At 42.2% G+C, this 20,460-nt stretch overlaps 1 protein-coding gene and 1 long non-coding RNA gene across 3 annotated transcripts in view; one reads left to right on the top strand and one right to left on the bottom strand.

Moving 5' to 3' along the window:
- The window catches only part of LAMB1 (laminin subunit beta 1), an 86,188-nt gene that overhangs the window by 56,863 nt on the left and 8,865 nt on the right, over window positions 1–20,460 (top strand). For both annotated transcript variants that reach the window (XM_035254108.3, XM_002751747.6), the window contains exons 23-27: window positions 1,240–1,454; window positions 2,134–2,230; window positions 12,198–12,567; window positions 15,913–16,097; window positions 17,471–17,712. In XM_035254108.3, the coding sequence (XP_035109999.3) occupies window positions 1,240–1,454; window positions 2,134–2,230; window positions 12,198–12,567; window positions 15,913–16,097; window positions 17,471–17,712 (1,109 nt within the window). The remainder of the gene's footprint in view (window positions 1–1,239; window positions 1,455–2,133; window positions 2,231–12,197; window positions 12,568–15,912; window positions 16,098–17,470; window positions 17,713–20,460) is intronic.
- LOC144578397 (uncharacterized) lies at window positions 5–20,351 on the bottom strand. Its single transcript, XR_013524081.1, has 4 exons — window positions 18,346–20,351; window positions 15,623–15,717; window positions 12,455–12,674; window positions 5–2,297 (listed from the first exon to the last, which is right to left on the bottom strand). It is a non-coding gene; the product is annotated as an uncharacterized LOC144578397 (long non-coding RNA).

The following is a 20,460-nucleotide window of genomic DNA, read 5'->3' as shown; positions in this document are numbered from 1 at the left end:
CAGATTTTGTTGTTCTTATATTTATTTCACTTGGAAAACATTTGTTCAGAGAGGTAAAATTTCACTTACAACTAAAGAAAGATGAATTTTTTTTTCTTTTTCTTTTTTTTTTTGAGACAGAGTCTGACTCTGTCGTCCATGCTGGAGCACAGTGGCATGATCTCGGCTCACTGCAACCTCCAACCCCTGGGTTCAAGCGATTCTCCTGCCTCAGCCTCCTGAGTAGCTGGGATTATAGGCACCTGCCACCACGCCCAGCTAATTTTTGTATTTTTAGAAGAGACGGAGTTTCACCATGTTGGTCAGGCTGGTCTCGAACTTCTGACCTCAGGTGATCCACCCACCTTGGCCTCCCAAAGTGCTGGGATCACAGGCATGAGCCATTGTGCTGGGCCATTTTTTTTTTTTTCTTTACATCCACATTTTCTGGCAGGACTAAGGTCTCAAGATGTGACTCGGTAACAGGAAAGAAAAACCATGTAGCTGTCCCCATGATAAATGGCATCCAGTGAAGTGTATTGATAGTATGTTCTTCCCATGAACTTGCTGGCTGGACAGAGTTCGAAGTCGTAAATACCCACTCTGGTCCACACCTTTTCTAGTGGCACTGATGGAATATAGGCTTCAGCTTAAGGAAGAGAAAGAAGCAGCATCCCTAACATCTCTCTTGGACCTCTTTTTTTCTCTCTTATCAAGAGATCAGCTAGCATTTCCTCCTGCTGCAGCCGCACACAGCCCCCAGCCTTCTGGCTTTGTTTATGCAAATGTGTGGAATGCTAGGGACCAGCAGGACTGGATTCCTTAAAAGCCTTAGTAGCTTAAAGGGCTTTTACCTGCTATGTCCGACACGTTTATTACTACCGCTCCCTGCCAAGAGTTTGAAATTATTAGATATCTCAATTCTCACTGGCATATTTTCATTATTATTTCCAGTTAAATCTTAAATTTTAAAATGACTCACCAGCATCTTGTCAAATCTGTGTCTTTTGAGCATACTTTTAGGTGAAATCTGTCATTGTGTATTTCTGGGAAATGTCAGAACTGTGTAAGACATCATAAGAACTTCTAAACAACAATAATTTTAGCTTTCTTTTTGAATCACCTCCATTTTTTCCTCCTTTGGATTTCAAGGTAATATCTGAAGTGGGAATATCTTACTTAGTGTTTAGATGCGGCTGACATCTGCATGCCTGTGTATTTGGGAGTGTGACAATAAGTAAATGCGATGTTCTTTTTCAGAGTGTGTCTGTAATTACCTGGGCACTGTGCAAGAGCACTGTAATGGCTCTGACTGCCAGTGTGACAAAGCCACTGGTCAGTGCTTATGTCTTCCTAATGTGACCGGGCAGAACTGTGACCGCTGTGCGCCGAATACCTGGCAGCTGGCCAGCGGCACTGGGTGTGGCCCATGCAACTGCAACGCTGCCCATTCCTTCGGGCCATCCTGCAATGAGGTGAGGGGCTGCTGCTCAGGATGATGCCTTTATGAACAGATGTCAGCCTATGGTGGCTTTGGCCCAGTTAGAGCAAGGCAGCAGGTCACACAGCTTGGCAAACACAGCGTGGCCTGGATCTTAGCCCTTATTGGTACTCCTTGGCTGGATCTACACAGAGTCCCCATCATACACATCTACAGCATTTCAATAGAGGGCCCCAGCTGCAGATACAGACTAACATAAGAATGGACAAGGGTGTGCTATTTCTCTTCAGTACCTGGCCACTGAAGCAGACTGTTCCCTTAGCTTCTCAGCTTGAAAAGAGCCCATTAGCCATACCCAGCATTGTAAAAAGTGCTGCTGTTTCCAGACACATGCTAAGGAGGACATACTCCCTAAGTCTGGCGAGTCAGAGGTAGCCCAGGATTGTGGCTGATCTGTGAGGATAAAAGTGAAGAAATATGTAAATAAATCACAACACACTGCAAAGCTTTCCAAGCCCTGTTGCAAAAGAGCAGTTAGATGCTGGCATGGGGCTCTCGACACCACAATCAAAGTGGGAGACCCTTTTCCTAGTGAGTGGAGACCTTCTCAGGTAAACAGTTCATTCTCACATCTAACTGGCAGCTAGAAAAAAAGATGACAACTGGCTTCTGGCCTGAAGCCCGCTTGACCAAGGTCTGTGTTCTGGCTGCAGTTCACGGGGCAGTGCCACTGCATGCCTGGGTTTGGAGGCCGCACCTGCAGTGAGTGCCAGGAGCTCTTCTGGGGAGACCCCGACGTGGAGTGCCGAGGTGAGGTGCGGGCATTCTCGTGTTGACTTGATCGGAGTGGAGGGAATGGGGGTTCTGCGGGAACCTTCTGCAAATTATAAAACACAGTACAAATTAATGTGTCTATAAAAACCTGTATTTCATTGCAAAAGAAATTAACACTGATTGTTTAAAAAAAAATCTAACAATCTAGCCCTGCCCATAAGTATAGGTAGTTCTCCCAGCCCCACACCCTTGGGTGGTTTGTTTCTGTATGCGCGCGCGCGCACACACACAAATACAGAAGTGCTTTTAAAAATACTTCTAACCAAAGTGGGACCATATGAACCATATGTTTGGCAAAGTGACTTTTTACCCCTTCTGAAGAGTATTTTGTAGCCAGCTTCCTTAATGGCACAAGCAGAGGTTAATGGTTATCCTAGTAAGATCACTGGATTCAGTGGGTCAAGTAGACTCTGCTGGCAGTTTAAGCTCTTGGCATATGTGCGTAAGATAACATCCCCACCAGGGAAAACTGGAGGGCAATGTCATAGAGCCTTCGTGCACAGCAAAAGGTATGTGTAGTAGGAGCTCCAAGTCAGTTAAATGTGAATAAAACCCAGATTTTCACCTAGGCTTAGGATTTTAAAAAAGACGGAGGGAAATGACATAGACGAACAAAAACTTGTTAAAATTATGTGACTCATAAGGATTAATTTTTATGCTATTGCAATTTTTCTTCACCTGGCAAATTATTTTTCGGATCTTAAAGTCAAGCATTTATAGAAAAGATTGAATAGGTTGCTACAACTCTGTTTTTATATGCTTTCTTTCCCACTTGATTCTCTGTTTTTAATTTATCATCATGGATACATATTTCTATCGTTTCTTATGTGTTCTTTGGTATATCTGTTGCACATCTGAAATTATAGGTTGTGTTGGAGTCTTACATTTTAAAGGGACCTTTTTCTTTTTTTCGGATACAACTATAGCAAGAAATAATACAGATCTTTAAGTTAGCAACTCATTCAGTATCTCCTGTAGAAGGTCAGGAACCTAGAAACTGTGTTCCTTCAGAGTGTAAACCCGTCTGTTCCTTAACAGCAGAAAAAGCTCAGTGGGCAAGACCAGAACAAATTAGATATGATTTGTTTTTTAAGTTGAGGTTTAGCCAGCAGGGTGTGTATGGACCTCTTACATTAGATTAAGGTTTGTTTCACTGAGGGGATGAGGTTTGCTATGTCAGTAAACAGAAACTTTCTTTCTTTATTCTCCAAATGTTGATTCTTAATGAGATCTGACATCCCCACTTCCATTATAAGGTATTGAAATCCAGTGGACCAGTTGCTCCAAGATGTCTCTTGAAAGTAAAACTCTGCTTAAAATCTGGTTTTTCCAGGGCTCTAGTCAGTATTCTGTTAAATTCCTCAAACTTGTAATGCCCCAAGGCTTGATTTTTTCCGATAAAGGCTCTATCATGGCTCATACCCTGATTCTGTCTGCATGTGTCATTGGCAAAATAGCTTTCTCTGCCAAAGCTTTCTGACCTTTGGCACCATCTTAGCTGTGTTAGCAGGAAAGGCCTGCTACCCAGACTCAATCAGAGAATTGTTACGTGGTCCTTAGAACTTGACTCCTTACTCTTTTATCTTTTCTTTAAACTTTTGCCTCTAAATCTGCCAGAGAAATTGTGGTTTAGAGGAACTTTTTCAACTTGTTTGGGTCAAAAGTAAAATCCTGTTTTAGAAATTTTGTAAAGAGTGAGATTCATGGCATCATTGTTCGCCAACTTCTTTGTTCATTTTATCCAGAAGAAAGGTCAGCTCATTGCATAAGAAACTTTTCATCAGGAAAAGCAAATAAGCGATAACAAACAGAAACTAAGCATTCTGCAAAGAAACCTCGTTTGTATTAAGGAGAATGTATCGAAACTGGGTATGTCTGTTCCTTTTTGCTCCTCCCTTTGGCATTTCCTTTTTTTGTTTAAGACAATCATAGAAATTTAGTTAATGGAGGAACTACGAATATCACCTGACTTTATGGCTTGCCCCTTGTGCCGGCTGACCCCAGTGGCATAAGGACAACAGGGATGCAGATATGACCAGATCCCATGCAAAGAGCATAGGTCCTGGGGCCAGGCTGCCTGCATTCACCTCAAGCAATTGGTACCTCTGTATTAGAAGAAAACAAAGTCCCTACCCATCTCCCCCACCTATATACTTCTCTCTTTTCTCAGCTTGATAGGAATCTTTCCAATCCTCTCTGCATGTATATGTATACATAATCCATATTCGTGACCCTAATATTAATACCCATTAGTACCCAGTCAGCTCACACCAGCAAGGAAAAGTTAGTTTCAAGCCCTCTGGAGGTATTAAAAAAGCTTGTCGAAGTATGTGAGCACAAGTGAAAATACCCTAAGAGATGCTTTCAGGTTGTAGATCTAGGTGTTCCATTTTCGCCTTGCTTTTTCTCTAGATTGTCATCTCTCCAGCCTTATCTTTAGAGTTTTTGGGTTTTTTTTTTTCATGGAAGACCAGAAAGCCCCTTTCCCCAAAGTGTTAAAATCTGGGGTGAAGGCAGCTGGCCTCGTTGCAAACTTTGGCAATTTAAAGTTATAAAATGTTGGCTGGGCACAGTGGCTCACGCCTGTAATCCCAGCACTTTGGGAGGCCAAGGTAGGCAGATCACTTGAGGTCAGGAGTTCGAGACCAGCCTAGCCAAAATGGTGAAATCCCATCTCTACTCAAAAATACAAAAATTAATCAAACGAGGTGGTGCACACCTGTAATCCCAGCTACTTGGGAGGCTGAGTCATGAGAATCGCTTGTATCCAGGAGGTGGAGGTTGCAGGGAGCTGAGATCATACCACTACACTCCAGTCTGAGTAACAGAGCAAGATTCTGTCTCAAAAAAACAAAAAACAAACAAAAAGTTATAAAATGTTGGGGCATCTTTCTTTGGGGTATTAAGGTAGACACTATCTCTCCTTTGTGCCCACAGTGGCTGAGCTGGGGTGGAGACATTTGGAAATTTGGGGGTAGGGGAGTATTTTGGGTCATCACCATGATAGGGCCTTTGCTATAGCCACTTGGTATGCAGGAGCCAAGGATAATAAATGTCCCACAGTGCTTAAGGCAGTCTCTCAAATACAGAATGTGTTGGATCCTCATTGCTTTTGACACTTTGAAAAAATCTCCTAACCTACAAAGCACCCAAGAGAGTGAGAATTGATTTGAGTGGACAATGGGGGATTGATTCATGGCCAGCTAGGGGGCCTGGTGTATACAGGGTGGCACCAGGAGCAGGACCAGTGTGACCTGTGAAGACAGGTGCCAAGATACAGAGGCAGACAAGGCTCAGGGTAGTTTGTGCTAGAATGCATTCACGAATGGAAACAGGAAGACAGGGGCTTTCTGAAGGGATGGGCCTGGAGATCAGCAGGGACAAGAAGAGGTGTCATTCAGAATTAGATGGAACTATGTGAAAGGAACATCAACTCTTTTCTCCAATTATGTAATTACTTGACAAATGTGTTTTCAGTTGAATTGGTTTGTTCGAGGGCAGAAATTTAGACTTTCTGGTGCCAACTAGCTAACAATATGCTTATAGAAAGATTTAAGTCATAGCTAAGTACTCTCCTTATGGAAAAAAAAGAATGTAGTTATGTAAAAGACAAATGAGTTGAGCCTCCCAACTTACAGATTGTTGAATGTTCATATTGTCCAGACGGGTTGGGGCTGTTGGCTGACGGTGCCAAGCCTGAACAAGCCCACCACTGTCCTGGGATGGAGAGGGAATCTCATCCACCCACCATGAACATGCTGGAGAAAACAGCCTGGAGGGCTGCATTGTCCTCCTCAGGAGTCAGAGGGTCACAGGAGGAATCTTTCTGTTGATTCATAGATAGCAAAAAGGGAGGGTAAGGTTTCCATGTGGGGCCACTGGCTCTTGGAAAAGGGCAATGTCTCTAAACCCAGGCAAACTGGAAATGTGGCGCATAGGCGAGAGGATCCGGGTAGCGGCCACTTCCCCATCATGCTGCTTTTCTCATTTCATGTTTCTTGAGTAGAAAAACACTGTGTGTTCTTTTGCGCAGACATTAATCTTTAGAATGCCTGTATTTTCTTATGTTGGGATTTTTTTTTTCCACAACCACCCACCTTAATATTTCCATTGTGACTCAGAAAATCAGACTTCATTCGATTCCTTAGAGAACTATAAATACTGTTGTCAGTATAGCAAAGTCTTATCTTACATAATTCTAATTACAGAATGTGTTCTCAGAAGTGGTAGGCAGGACAGAGCTGAGCAGACTGCAGCAAATGTCCACATCCAGCCCCTTGCCCATAGTGGGAAATGAAGTTTTCCACCCACTTGTTTATGTATGTTCCTTGGCTGTTTTGGGGCAGCAATGCCAGAGTCAAGTCATCACAACAGAGACCGAATGGCCTGAAAGCTGGAAAGATTTACTATTTGAACTTTTCCATTAAAACTTTATGACCCCTGTGCTAGACAGGCAGCTCATTTCTGCAGGCGAAATTATATTCATCCCCCAACGTGCATTCTAAAACTGAAGCTACGTTACTGAGGCCAAAAAAGGGCAAGGACAGAAGAGAATGTCAGAAGAAAAGAAAATCCCATGTAAGAGATATAAATTATTTTAATTGCCCTTGCTTTTAGTAAATAGCAATGCCTAGGTACAGTGTCAGTAAACTTCTTGTCATTGCAGCAGATCCTGGATTCCCATGTGGCTTTGAGGCAAGGTCCATGGCAGAAAAGAATCCCATTACCTGAATCTTAGGGTATAGCACTTTCTCTGTTCCAAGGCAAATTTAAGTTTCCAACAGAAAGGAGGATAATCAGCTCAACACTGAGTGACCAGTGGTGCAGAGTGGGGAATGGACACAGAACAGCTGATACTGTTCAGTCACTTGCAGGCTATTTGGGGACATGTGGTACATACAGTGAAGTAACAAAATAGCAGCAAGCAGTGGTACAACCTTTTCAGTTGTCAGAAGAGAGCAAGATCGGCAGGAACTGGAGTCATTAGGGAAGGGTTTGCAGAAACGATTAGCTCTAGTGGCCCTCTACAGAATGTGCTGAGTGCCGAGCACTCTTAGGCATATTCTGTAAGTATTCTTAATTTTATCCTTGCAACAAAAAACCTATGGGGGTAAGTATCATCTCCATTTCACAGTTGACAAACCTCAGACTCAGAGAGGTTAAGTGACTTGCACAAAGGCATACCATGAGTGAGGAAAGAACGGATCTGAAGCCAGGCCTGTGTGGCCCCATGTCCCAGCTCTTTTCACAGGCCTGGGGGTCCTTGTTGACAGGTGGTATTTAGAGAGGAAATTATCTTCCTAGCTCAAGGGCAATAAAGATAACATGAAGCTGCATAGCTCTGGGAGGTGCCCTTGGGAAACAGTCTTAGCTGGAGAGTCGTGGAGATATCTGGTTTTACCAGATTGTGAAAAGCCTTCAGTGCCAGGCCACTGAGGGTACACTTTGTTCAGTGGGCACAGGGAGGAGAGGGAAGATTTCCTCTGGGCCATCGTATCTTTAAAATCGGTAGAATAGCTTTCATTTACCTACCTTGTGAAAATTATGTTGTAAATAAAAAGCTGAGTAAAAATAGAGGAAACCTGCTGCCCACAGAACAGAGAATGTACTTACTGGTGAAAGTAGAATTATGGCTTGTCAAATGACTATCTCGTTTAAAATATACTGTTATTCATCTTCATGATTTGTTCATCTTAAAGATTAGGCAACACCTTTTGCTATATATGCTCTCCTTTCCAAGAGAAAGTTTCTGTTTCTCTGCCATTTAATCCCCATTTGCTTTTTCTTTTAAGACAGAGTTTTGCTCTTGCTGCCCAGGTGGAGTGCAGTGCTGCTATCTCAGCTCACTGCAACCTCCGCCTCCTGGGTTCAAGCAATTCTCCTGCCTCAGCCTCCCAAGTAGCTGGGATACAGGTGTGAGCCACCACACCAGGCCCCAAATTACCTGTGCCACCACACCCTGATAATTTTTGTATTTTTAGTAGAGATGGGGTTTCACCATGTCAGTCAGGCTGGTCTCAATCTCCCGACCTCAGGTGATCTGCCCACCTGGGCCTCCCAAAGTGCTGGGATCACAGGTGTCAGGCCCCAAATATCCAGTATCTTTTTCTTTTCTTTCTTTTTTTTTAGACAGAGTCTCTCTCTCTCTCACCTGGGCTGGAGTGCAGTGGCACAATCTCAGCACACTGTAACCTCTGCCTCCTGGATTCATAATCCCGTTTCTTAAAGCAAAACTGCTTTATCTAGGTCATTTGGATTCTGATTCCTTTCTGGTAAGAGAGAAGAAACCAGCTGGACCTCATGAGCTGCAGCCTGAATAGTCAGTTTACACTTTTTCAGATCCAGATGGGTGTGTGAGATGTTGGGAGAATCTCCTTCGTACATTAGTATCCATGAAGTTTTACTAAATTGTCAGGTAAACTGACCTTTCTGCTTCAGCCACGTGATGGGAGTTTGACTGAAAATATTCTTGGAGTGGAGGTGTCTTTTTACGAGGTTGTAAAATGTGAGCCTTCTGGTGCCTGCCTCTCAAGTGACCCCAAAGAGAAGCAATTCTGGAAATTCAATAGCCAGGGAAGGAAACACATGACCAGGGACTTCAGCTTGAAATCAAACCCTGGTGCATTTGGGACTAGTTATTTGGCGCCCTTCCAGAGAGCCAGGCCCAACTTCAATAATGAGACTGTAATCCAGTCATCTGTGAGATTTGATGGTTTACTTTTCAGTTGGGGAAAGGAATGTTAGTCAGTTTGCCTGAACTGGTTGTGCCTTCTGGAGAGAGCTGAAGCTCTGCTAGCTCTTTGGAACTCTTGTGCAGGCTAATTTCCCTTGTTCAGATAGAGGGAAGCCTTATCTGCCTTTTAAGTCTTTCAGTGTTGGGCTGTTTTCCCCTTAAAGATGCCTGTGACAGAATGGGAGCAAGAGATGCCTTTAGCAATGAAATAAATGAAAAATGATCAGGGAAATTAAATCAACATATGCATGCATTCCTTGCCCAAGCATGAATGCAGCAAAAACCTAATATTTAGGACTGAACAAAGGTGTACCTTTGCATCTATGGGAAAGGAATAATTGTCTAAGCAAACTACAAGCATATGCAGCTCTGCCTCAGTTGTGTCAAGCCTAAGGGAGATGGGTGAGTAGGCCCCAGAGAGCTGCCCCATCTTGACCACTGGCTGGGCCCTGTGGGGTAGGAGCATACAAGGTAGTCTTGTTACAAATGGTGTCACTCTTCCTCTGTTACATAAGTCCTGAGATTTGTGCATCAGCCTACATTCGTGAACTTCCAAAGTCATGGTTCTGCTCCAGCTCCACCCTTTGAAGGGTCAGAGACAGACACACATACATACACATGCATGCACATGCTCTCCTCTCTTTTTTCTCGCTCTCTAACATACAGAAGATGGCCAGAAACAACTGGGAAAGTAACAGTCAGTGCTCCACAAAATGGGGTCTCATGACTCTGAACATCAGTATCTCCTGGGAACTTGTTACAAATAAAACTAATTCTGAGCCCCACCCAGACCTACTGAATCAGAATCTGGGAATGGGAGGAGAGTGGAAAAGCAATCTGTTTTTTTTTAGGAACTTTCCAGGTGATTCTGATTCCTACCCAAGTTTAAGAGGACCCAGGTGACTTGGGTAACTTTTAACTTTCTGGAAGATGACTAAATTTTACCAAATGATAATGAAAATCTATTCCTAAAATCTAAACAACCTAAACTTTTTGAACAATCATGTTATTGGCAAATACATAAAAATAAACATATGACCAGGACCACTGTTCTTCCCCTTTATCCAATGGAAATACAATCAAGCATCACTCTTAGAAGAAGACTACCAGATACTTGTAGGGACACAAAAAGTGATCGTAAAAACTATTGAATGCTTGCTATAGAACAGATGCTCTTCTAAGCACTGTGTAATTATTTTATCTCGAGAGCACTCCTGTATTTACAATCATTACCTCCACTTACAGATATGGAAAACATGACTCAGTTTCCTAATTATCCAGGGTCACATCACAGGTGTGGGGGAAGGCACGACTTACAACCTCAGTCCACAGCTCATGCTCTTAACCACAATGCTATGCTCCTCAACCCTGCCACTGGAGAGCTTGGAATGTAGTGGGAGAACAAAGGCAATAAAAAGATAAACTAGCAATGCAGGGCAGGATGCGATGAGGGCCAAATGAATGGGCCACGGACACATGTGGGTTGAAAGGATAGTGGTGGTGTAGCAGCCCTCGGTATAACTGGTTCTGGGAGATGTTCCATTAGGAAGTTTTTCGGAGGCAAATCACAGCTACTGACTCAAGATTTTATAAAGATATCTGAGAAAGCACAAATCTGTTGTGCTTTGCCACAGTTGACACTGTGCTTCAGGAGCATTATTTTCTTTTATAAAGGTATGTAAGTGTCCCTTGCATGCCTAGACTAAAATGAGGTTGGGGCTTCATTTGGCAAAGACGTTTGGATTCTGATTGCAAGTGAATGCTGTATCTGACGCTGAAGAAGAAAAAATGGTTTAAGATGTGCCTCTGCCATTGGAGTCCACAGTGCAGTTAGGGAAACAAGATGGTATGTTACTTTATTCCTATTTATTCCTACCTTTCCCCAGAGTGGGTGGAAGCCCAGCGATAAGATGTTATCATAAGGCCTTTTGTTATTCAGACCCTATATAAATACTTTTGAATGTCAGGTGTTGATATAAAAATGTTTTGGTCTCCTGAAACTTGGAAATCTAAGCCAGGGTTCAAGGGCCCAGCCATTGTGCTAAGTAATGTCAGCCACAGCTACTGGCCAAGAACAGATTTTGTCCTGTACGGCATGTGATTTTACCCTGTGCCACCTGGCTTTGCATAAGGTGCCAACCCTGTTGGGCCTGTGAGAGACTGAGACTGAATGAATGGCTCCTAAGATCCCCGCTTGTAGTACTGGCAGTCTTCACATTAGCAGACACCCATTATATTTAGATTGTACTTAGTTGAAGGCCTTTAAACTGGATACTTACTTTAAAACTAAGTATTTTTAAAAACGCTTTGGGTTTTCTTTTTGTCTGTTTTTTGAGACAGAGTTTCACTCTGTCACCCAGGCTGAGTGCAATGACATGATTTCGGCTCACTGCAAGTTCCACCTTTCAGTTTCAAGCGATTCTCCTGCCTCAGCCTCCCAAGTAGCTGGGACTACAGGCATGCCCAGCTAATTCTTTTTGTATTTTTAGTAGAGATGGGGTTTCACTGTGTTAGCCAAGATGGTCTCGATCTCCTGACCTAGTAATCCGCCTCCCTCAACCTCCCAAAGTGCCGGGATTACAGGCGTGAGCCACTGTGCCCAGCTGGGTTTTGTTTTGATCACGTTTACTGCATTTTATTAAGTATGTTTTGTGGCGAGATACAGTCAGGTATGTTAGGAGCTGCTCATTTGTGATGTATCCGATGCCAGATGGCACGTTACCAGGATATAACCTGGACTGTCTGTACAGACATGGTCTGTGGGGAAATCCTAAAAAGAGGGAGGCACAGGTAGGATGGAGGTGAAGCGTATAGACTCCAGAGCTGGAAAGAGCTGAATCAGAATCCTGGCGTGGCCTTTTCCTTGCAGTGAGACTTTGGGCATGTTATATAATCTTCCTCATTTCTCAGGTCCCACATCTGTGAAACAGTGATAATTGTAACACCTATCCCATAGGGCTATTGTGAAAGTTAAACATTTCTGTTAGCTGTTAATTTTTAAAGATTATTATTATTGATAAGAAGGGGTTAGCAACCACTGAAATCATGCCTGTGCTAGAGGAAGCTGCTACAGTCTCTACCTGAGCCGGTGGTAAATTGATGATTGACACCTCCCCATTTTCACAGTGAGATGATTCTGAATGCCTGCCACATCTTGTCACTGAGGTTCATGATCAAGTAGATCAGCTAGCATTGCTCCTTCCCTTCTAGCCTGTGACTGTGACCCCAGAGGCATTGAGACGCCACAGTGTGACCAGTCCACCGGCCAGTGTGTCTGCGTGGAGGGTGTCGAGGGTCCACGCTGTGACAAGTGCACGCGAGGGTACTCGGGGGTCTTCCCTGACTGCACACCCTGCCACCAGTGCTTTGCTCTCTGGGACATGATCATTGCCGAGCTGACCAACAGGACACACAGATTCCTGGAGAAAGCCAAGGCCTTGAAGATCAGTGGTGTGATCGGGCCTTACCGGGAGACTGTGGACTCGGTGGAGAAGAAAGTCAGCGAGATAAAAGACATCCTGGCGCAGAGCCCGGCAGCAGAGCCTCTGAAAAACATTGGGAATCTCTTTGAGGAAGCAGAGTAAGTAGTTAATGAGCCGGAGTAACAACTCACAGTATTTTTCAGCTTTTTGAATAAACAGCAAAGATTTCCTGGCATGGTGCTTCCATCAGAAGGTTTGGTTAGTCCTGTGGGTGAAAACAGATTCTGGGTCATTTATTTTCCAGCAGTCTTGACTGGGCATTTGGGTGAGTGAATGCTGGCACATCCATAGGGACCAGCCTTCTGGAGGCTGCAGTGCAGAACATGCAAGCATTATGTTCAGTGCTCCTCCTCGCAAATCATGTTCTAAGTAAAATGAAAGGAATGCTGGATTAGAAGACAAAGATCCATAATTGAGTGTTGCTCTGATGCCAGGCTTGTGAACTTGGGTGACTCAATTCCTGAGCCTGTATTTTCTCTCGTGTGGAGAAGGGGTAGGATAATATATGTCATTACCTTATGGAGTAACAAAAGGATTGATATATAAAATGACAACAGGATTGCAAAAAAATTATACATTAAGTATTGCTACTATGGGGGAAATTCCATTACCTCAAATAAGACTCCTTACTTCAAGTTTTTTCTGCTTCTCTGCCATTAGTCCACCAGACCAGTGCTTCATTTACCTAGTTACAACAATGCCTCTACACTGCAAGTCCTCATCCCACCTGCTCTGAGTAATCATCCCTCTGATTGGACAGTGTTTATTTTGTTAGAGGAAGCCTAGAGAATGGAGCTGAGTGATGCTGAACTTTCAGGCATCATTCTACCCTTTATCCTAGCCTCCCCTCTCTTGCCCCTAAACTCCTTTAGCCAAAAAGGACCCCCCAAAACAGCAGAGTAAGACCTAAGTGCTAAAGGACAGAAACAGGAAAGGCTGTGAAGCATCTGTGCTTCCCTAGATGCTATGGTTTTTTCACTGCAGTCTCACAACTAGGCCTGAGGGGACCGCTTCACAGTTAAATCCTGTACACTGAGGTGTTTATATTACAAAATGACAGTAACTTTTTTTGTGTGTGATGTAATATTGGGGTTTAGGGGTTCAGGGTGCCCTGAGCTCCCCTGAGAGGACGTTTCTTCAGGTTCTTGACCTCTTAAGAATGAGAGAGGGGACCACGGCGTAGTGTGCATAAGTGCCAGACTCAAAAGTGTTTGTAGAAAGTGATTTATTTAGAGAGAGAAAAAGAAGGAGAGAGAGACAGTTAACTCTCACACTGAGTGAGAGAATCCAGGAGAGGAAAGCAGTTTCCACACTGAGTGGAAGGGAATAGAGAGAGAGAGAGAGAGAGAGATGGAGTTTAGGAGGGGAGGACAGGCTTCCACAAGTGTGTGTGGAAGGGGACTCCAGAGGGAAAATCCAGGGGAGAGAAAAACAGCTTCCACAAGAGTGTTCGTGGAAGGGGATCCAAGCATGGAGTGTGAATAGGGTATGGAAGAAGGGGACTTTAACCTGGAAGGAGCCCCCACCTTCTCCAAGACCCCAGGCCAATGAAAGGAGTTCCTTAGAACTTCTGCTGGAGCGAGTGACTCTTAAGTTTCTTCCTGTGCCCGCGAAATTCAAACATAAACCATGAAGTCTCCCAGATGGAGAGAGATGGGAGGGGGGCATGGTGCTAGGAAGTTCTTGCCATTAAATTTATGCCTCCTTGTGCACCCAGAAAGAGAACACCTTACTCAGTGAGACTTTAATCAGCATCTCTAAGAAGCCAGAGGGATTTTTCATCTCATACCATGCATAAGTAGCAAAGTACAGCAGACATTAGCTCAAGTGACTTGAAGGAGGTCCTTCCTAGACCTAGATTTAAAGTAACTGGCTCTTGATGTCAAGCCTCGGGTTTTATGCTCAAGACCATGTTAGCTGTCCAGAGTGTTAGGAAATGTCTGCTGTGTAGGGTGACAATGCATTTAATGAGGCATTTTACCTCACTGAAAAGACTAAGCCTCCTAATGTGCAGAAATCACAGTTTTCGCAGGCCATGGTCCAAATGCAATCATTTCCATTTAGGAAATGATTCTTGGCCTGGGTCTTACGCACCTCTGGGAGAAAAAAAAATCTGGTGTCCTTTGAGAGCCTGCCAGAAGAGAGATTACATTCCCAAAACAGCTCTGTTTCTACCCCCACTATTCATTTAACTAGACAGACTATAATAATCACAGGAAAACTAGTTCCATTACTCTTTTTCTCAACATACTATCCAAGGATACATGTAGGAACCAGAGTGGCCCTATTTTAAAATATGTTAGATTTGCTTGTTTTTTTTTTTAAAAAAGTAACATTTTATGAGCCATGAGAAGAAATTAAAACCTGTGAGTCAACTGATTAATAAAAGCAAAGCACTGAAAAAAGAAACTGTGTATATTATCCTCAGGAAAAAAGGCACTGAAATATAACGTAATCTGCTATTCTAAATAATCCCTTTAAGTACTTTTTGTTTGAATCGGGCTACGGTTTTAGCTCAGCCTTACACAGCACTTTCCTAATGGCTCCCAACCTTTCAGCATCTTTACATTTTTCTGATTTTTTATACTAGTATATCCCTGAGAAGACAATTATATTGAATTAGGTGAACCAATAATACCCAGAGGTAAAGTCTGCTGAAATACTACTTTATGATACACATACAACCCCACCCACAGCCACCTGGAGCACACAAACGTGCACACACACACAGAGTGTACACAGTAAGATACAAATAGATGTTCAAAGTACAGCTTGGTAGGCTTGAAGATGCAAAATAAAATGCAGTTTAGATTCCAAATGAAATACCGTGAAAACTAAATGTCATTATTTTATTCTCGGTAGATGCTACTTCCTTATAAAAAATAAAAAGGCTGTTAACAGATGAAGGAGGCTCCTCTGATGGGAGAGAGGTATATGAAAGCTGATATTGGTGGCTGTTGTCTTTGTGGCTGGCTATAGGGCTTCCTTTCTGCATGTTCCATCTTGAAGGAGATCCCCGAGGCTTAGGGAAGAATGATTTGGGTTGGTGGCTGGGAGGCCTAATTGAACACTGGGGTCATTTATGTCTTGAGTTTTCACAATTGTAAGGGCTCAAAGCTGCTTGTGAATGGAGCTGGACCGCCACACACTGACCTGTGCTCATGTTACAGCAGAAATTTGGAATTCCTCAAATGGCTCGTCTGCCGCAACTCAGCTGAGTGGTACTTCTGTGTTTCTCTTAAAAGTCTCTGAACAAAGAAAAATTGTTAGATTTAATGCAATCTGTTATAAGGAAAATAAAACCAGCACTTAGAGATGAAATGTTACAAATTACTGAATTGGTTTGAAATTTGTAATCGATACAGTACTAATAGAAAATATGAAATGTAAGAGTTCTCCCTTGCTTTTATTTTATGTAGGTAAGCTTAACTTTCTCTTTACAGGAAACTGACTAAAGATGTTAGAGAAATGATGGCTCAAGTAGAGGTGAAATTATCTGACACAACCTCCCAGAGCAACAGCACAACCAAAGAACTGGATTCTCTACAGATAGAAGCTGAAAGCCTAGAAAACACTGTGAAAGAACTTGCTGAGCAACTGGAATTTATAAAAAACTCAGATATTAGGGGTGAGCATTTTTTGGTGCAAATACTCAGTCCCAGACAATGGATTTAACATTCTGTCTGACTTTTTAATGTAACACTTTTGCAAAAATATTCTAATAAATTTTAAAACTTTTGCTCATCCAGTTTCTGAATCAAAGTCCCCATTTTCCAGAGTGGGACTTGGGCACAGAGAACCTAAGAGACATAGCAAAGGTCCCAGAGTGAGTGGCAATAGTTGTATTCAAACGATTTCCACTTCCTGATTTTTTTTTTTTTTTTCCTCCAGTTAGTAGTTTAATCCTGGCCTCTTCTTGGCAGGGAATTCTTTGGGATAGTTAAGGCATTAATACTTTTGCAAATCCTTTCACATTCAAGAATGCTGCTTAGTCAAAAAAAACATTTTTGTAAATCAACTATTGATATCATACACCTTATAGGATCCTCATCAAAAAGTGAAAGAATGTGGATACCATCCATAGTTTCATGTATGACTGCTTTTGGACTAGATTCCTAAAGCTAAAACATGTCATGCTGTTATAAATAATACAGTCATCCCTTGGTATCCATGGGGATTGGTTCCAGGACCCACTGCAGAAACCAAAATCCACAGATGCTCACTTCTGTTATATAAAATGGCATGGTATTTGCATATAAACTATGCATATGCTCCTGTATGCTTTTCTTGTTTTTTTTTTAAAGAGACGGGCTCTTGCTATGTTGCTCAGGCTGGTCTTGAACTTGGTCTCAAGTGATCCTCCTGTCTCAGCCCCCTGAACAGCTGAGATTATAGAGCTGAACCATCACACCCAGCTTTACTATTTTTTTTTCCTCCAGTATACTTTAAAATCTCTGGATTACTTAAAATATCTAATATAATGTAAATGCTATGCAAATAGTTGTTATACTTTGTTTAGAAAATGACAAAAAAGTCTGTACACATTCAATACAGATACAACCATCTGTTTTCCAAATGCTTTCCATTCACAGTTGGTTGAATACATATAGGTGGAATCTATAAATATGGAGGGCTACTATATTAGTCATTTGAGTGGACCTGAATAAAGGATTGAGAAAAGTCATCTGGTCATATAATCTTCAGGCTGCCTGACACCAACTATTTAAAAAGAACTGGATGTTTGCTTGTGTATAGAAATACGATTGCATGATTTTCTTAATTTTTCATTTTTCACCCAGATGTTTGCATACTCCAGAGCTTGGAGTAGGTGCTAATGGAACAAAACATATTCAGTGCTCATGAAAAGAAAACTGTAATTCACATTTTTTCTTGAATTTTATAGTAAATTTAGGACCTGGAGACATCAAATATAGACACTGCTTGGGGAGAAAGCCTAGTAACAATGAGGATAACTGTGGGCGACTTCTTTTCCTACCCTAGGTGCCTTGGATAGCGTTACCAAGTATTTTCAGATGTCCCTTGAGGCAGAGGAGAGGGTAAATGCCTCCACCATAGAACCCAACAGCACTGTGGAGCAGTCAGCCCTCATGAGAGACAGAGTAGAAGACGTGATGATGGAGAAAGAGTCCCAGTTCAAGGAAAAACAAGAGGAGCAGGCTCGCCTCCTTGATGAACTGGCAGGCAAGCTGCAAAGCCTAGACCTTTCAGCTGCTTCAGAAATGGTAAGGTTTGGGGGTTTGGCCTTACTACTCCGGTGCTGAGAAAAAAAAAAAAAAAAAAAGCTTTCTCTTTATTATGGTTTGCAAATGAATCAGCAGGAGGGAAACTTCTAGACTGAGGTGTCTGGACCAGGGAAGGGAGTATCCGTAACCAAGCCAGATTAAAAACAGCACAGTATCGGTTTCCAGCATTCCTGTCTTCTAGCTGTTTCTCTGTGGTCCTCAACTAAAGAATGAATCATGATGGTCTGCCATACTGTTTTAGCTACTCAGTGACATCTTACTGAAACTTGATCATTTTTACACTGTGGACATTGAATATTTTTTTTCCTAAGTAGGGACAGGGTCTCATCACATTGCTTGGGCTAGTATTAAACTCCTGGCCTCCAGCAGTCCTCCCACATCAGCCTCCCAAAGTGCTGGGATTACAGGCTACCACCCCTGCCCCCCTCCACCACACACACACATACTTTTTTAAAGAGATGGAGTCTTGCTATGTTGCTCAGGCTGTGCTCAAACTCCTGGGCTGAAGCAATCCTCCCACCTCACCCTCCTGAGTAGCTGAGAGGACAGGCATGTGCCACCACACCCAGCTTGGACATTTTAGTTTGTTCTGATTTGACGTACAAAACTCACCTTGGTGTAGGATTTCAGAATTTTAGGAGCTTCCATTCAAAATTAAAGGGAGCAAAAGAATTTTTTCATGGTTGCTAGTTATGATGTTCCTTTGTTCCATTAAATTTATCTGGTGAAAATAAACCCTGAAACCAGCCTAGAAAGTAGACTCATTTCCCAGAAGCTTTTAAAAACTAACTCTGGAGCAAAATGAAATTGAGTTGTGAGTTTAATGAAAATCAGGCAGAAGGCCCGAAAAAAGTCCAAGTGAGCCTATTTCTTCCTCTTCCTTCCTGTTTTTCAAGGAAGAATACCTATCTGAGATAATTTGGAGGGCATTTTTTATAGACTAAGGTTTCTGTTCTCTTAGCCTAGAGAGAAAGTTAAAGATGGAAGGTACATCGGAGCAGAGTTCAAACTTCATTACACCTGTCTTAGTGACGGTTCCTCCCTCCTCATCCTCACTTTCTCTGAAATAGACACTGTATTCTATTGTGACCAATTTTATTGATGCCTGCTTGTTTTCATATTCATTATCTTCTGAAACTCTACAGCATCAAGTCAAGTGGAAATAGGGAGTAAAAAAATCTGTCATCATTTATTAACAGGAAAAATAAAAGATGAAAAAAAGAAAAATGAAAGCTCATAGCAATGTGTAAATTGCAGCTAACAGTAGACAAAGTTTGTTAAGCATGAAATGCCAGTTCTCTCAATCTTTGAGTATTCCTTTTTTAAAAATTGTAATTAAAAAAAAAAATCAGTCACCACAAACAAGTTTCCTGTGATCTACAAGCAGCAGCTAGGCAGGCTAAAGGATTTTTGTCTTGAACAGCAGGCATCTCTGAGGGCAGTGGGGTGTAAGCGGTTGGTGGGATTCCGGGCTCCTCTGGCATTTCAAATGTATGCCCTTCCCTGTGCTTGTTTTTCCACCTGGTAAACTACCTAGGGATTAGCAGCTTCTTCAGTTCTGTTTTTGTCTTTGTTATTGATCCTATGAGAATTCTTCAAGTTCTTTACTGCCATTTCGAGATTTTTGGCCTTTTTTATTTTTCAAGTACTTCCAGTTCTGTATCTTTGTGGATAGCTAGAGCCATGCTGTTTGTTTCCATGTCTGTTGAAACAAAACAGATGTTCTACATGTGCTGTCACCTTGTTTTCAGAAAGCAATCCTGAGGTTTTAAACTTCTGTTTTTAAGACTCATGTTCTCCTACAGCATGCAGAATAAACTTTATTTTCTGGAGCTTTTTGGGTTTTTGTCACCCAGATAAATGAAAGACTATTATTTTAGTCTTAATTTGAGATATAATAGGATTATAATTATCTTAAAATTATTAGGCTAGAAAGTTGATTGTATTTACTTAGAAACTACTTTTTTATACTTTAAAGCAATACTTTGTCTTGTTTGGGTATATTCTGTTAACTGCTTTTCACTGCATTAAATCTTGGGCCTCTTTTCAGTATGAACATTTTCCACAAAATAGTTCTAAATGCAATTTTCTTCCTGCTCAGCCTTTTCCATCATATAGCACACTTGTAGTATGATGTCTCAATCTGCATTTGTATGCCATAACCAAGTGGTGGTCTCTGAGGTTCTGGTAAATAAGAAAGGAGGCCCCTATGCATGTGTGATGGCAGTGGGGGGCGGTAATTTGGAAAAGCTTCATCTATCATTGTTCCTCTGTTTGCACTGTTTTCTTTAATATGTGGAATGCTTTCCCACTTCCCCTGTTCGAATCCCACCAGCCAACAAATCCTCCTTCAGCTACAACTATAGCAATTCTCTGCAGTCTCTCCTTTGTCTACTCTTTCATAGTGACTACAGCTGACCTATTCTTGGCTACTGTATGTGGAGTGATCCTGTCCTAACTAGATGAAAGATTACTAAAAGGCTAATAAGCCTTTTATGTCACCATATTTACCAAAGGAGTTAACATGATGCTGGCCCCAAAGACGGTTCACAATAGCTTTTTTTCTTTTTTTTTTTTAAATCCAACTGATTAGAAAAAAAAAGGAAGCATTCCTTGTCCCTTGCACTGGCAGAATTCAACTTGATATAGCAGATGTTTGCATCCTGGGCAGAGCTCATATAGTATTTTAATTCATTTGGGCAGAAGATATTGATGAGGAGTTGTAAA

The sequence above is a fragment of the Callithrix jacchus genome, chromosome 11 (assembly GCF_049354715.1).
Source record: "Callithrix jacchus isolate 240 chromosome 11, calJac240_pri, whole genome shotgun sequence".
NCBI lineage: Eukaryota > Metazoa > Chordata > Mammalia > Primates > Cebidae > Callithrix > Callithrix jacchus.
Note: the sequence above shows the minus strand (reverse complement) of the source record. Positions and strands in the feature narration are given on the sequence as shown.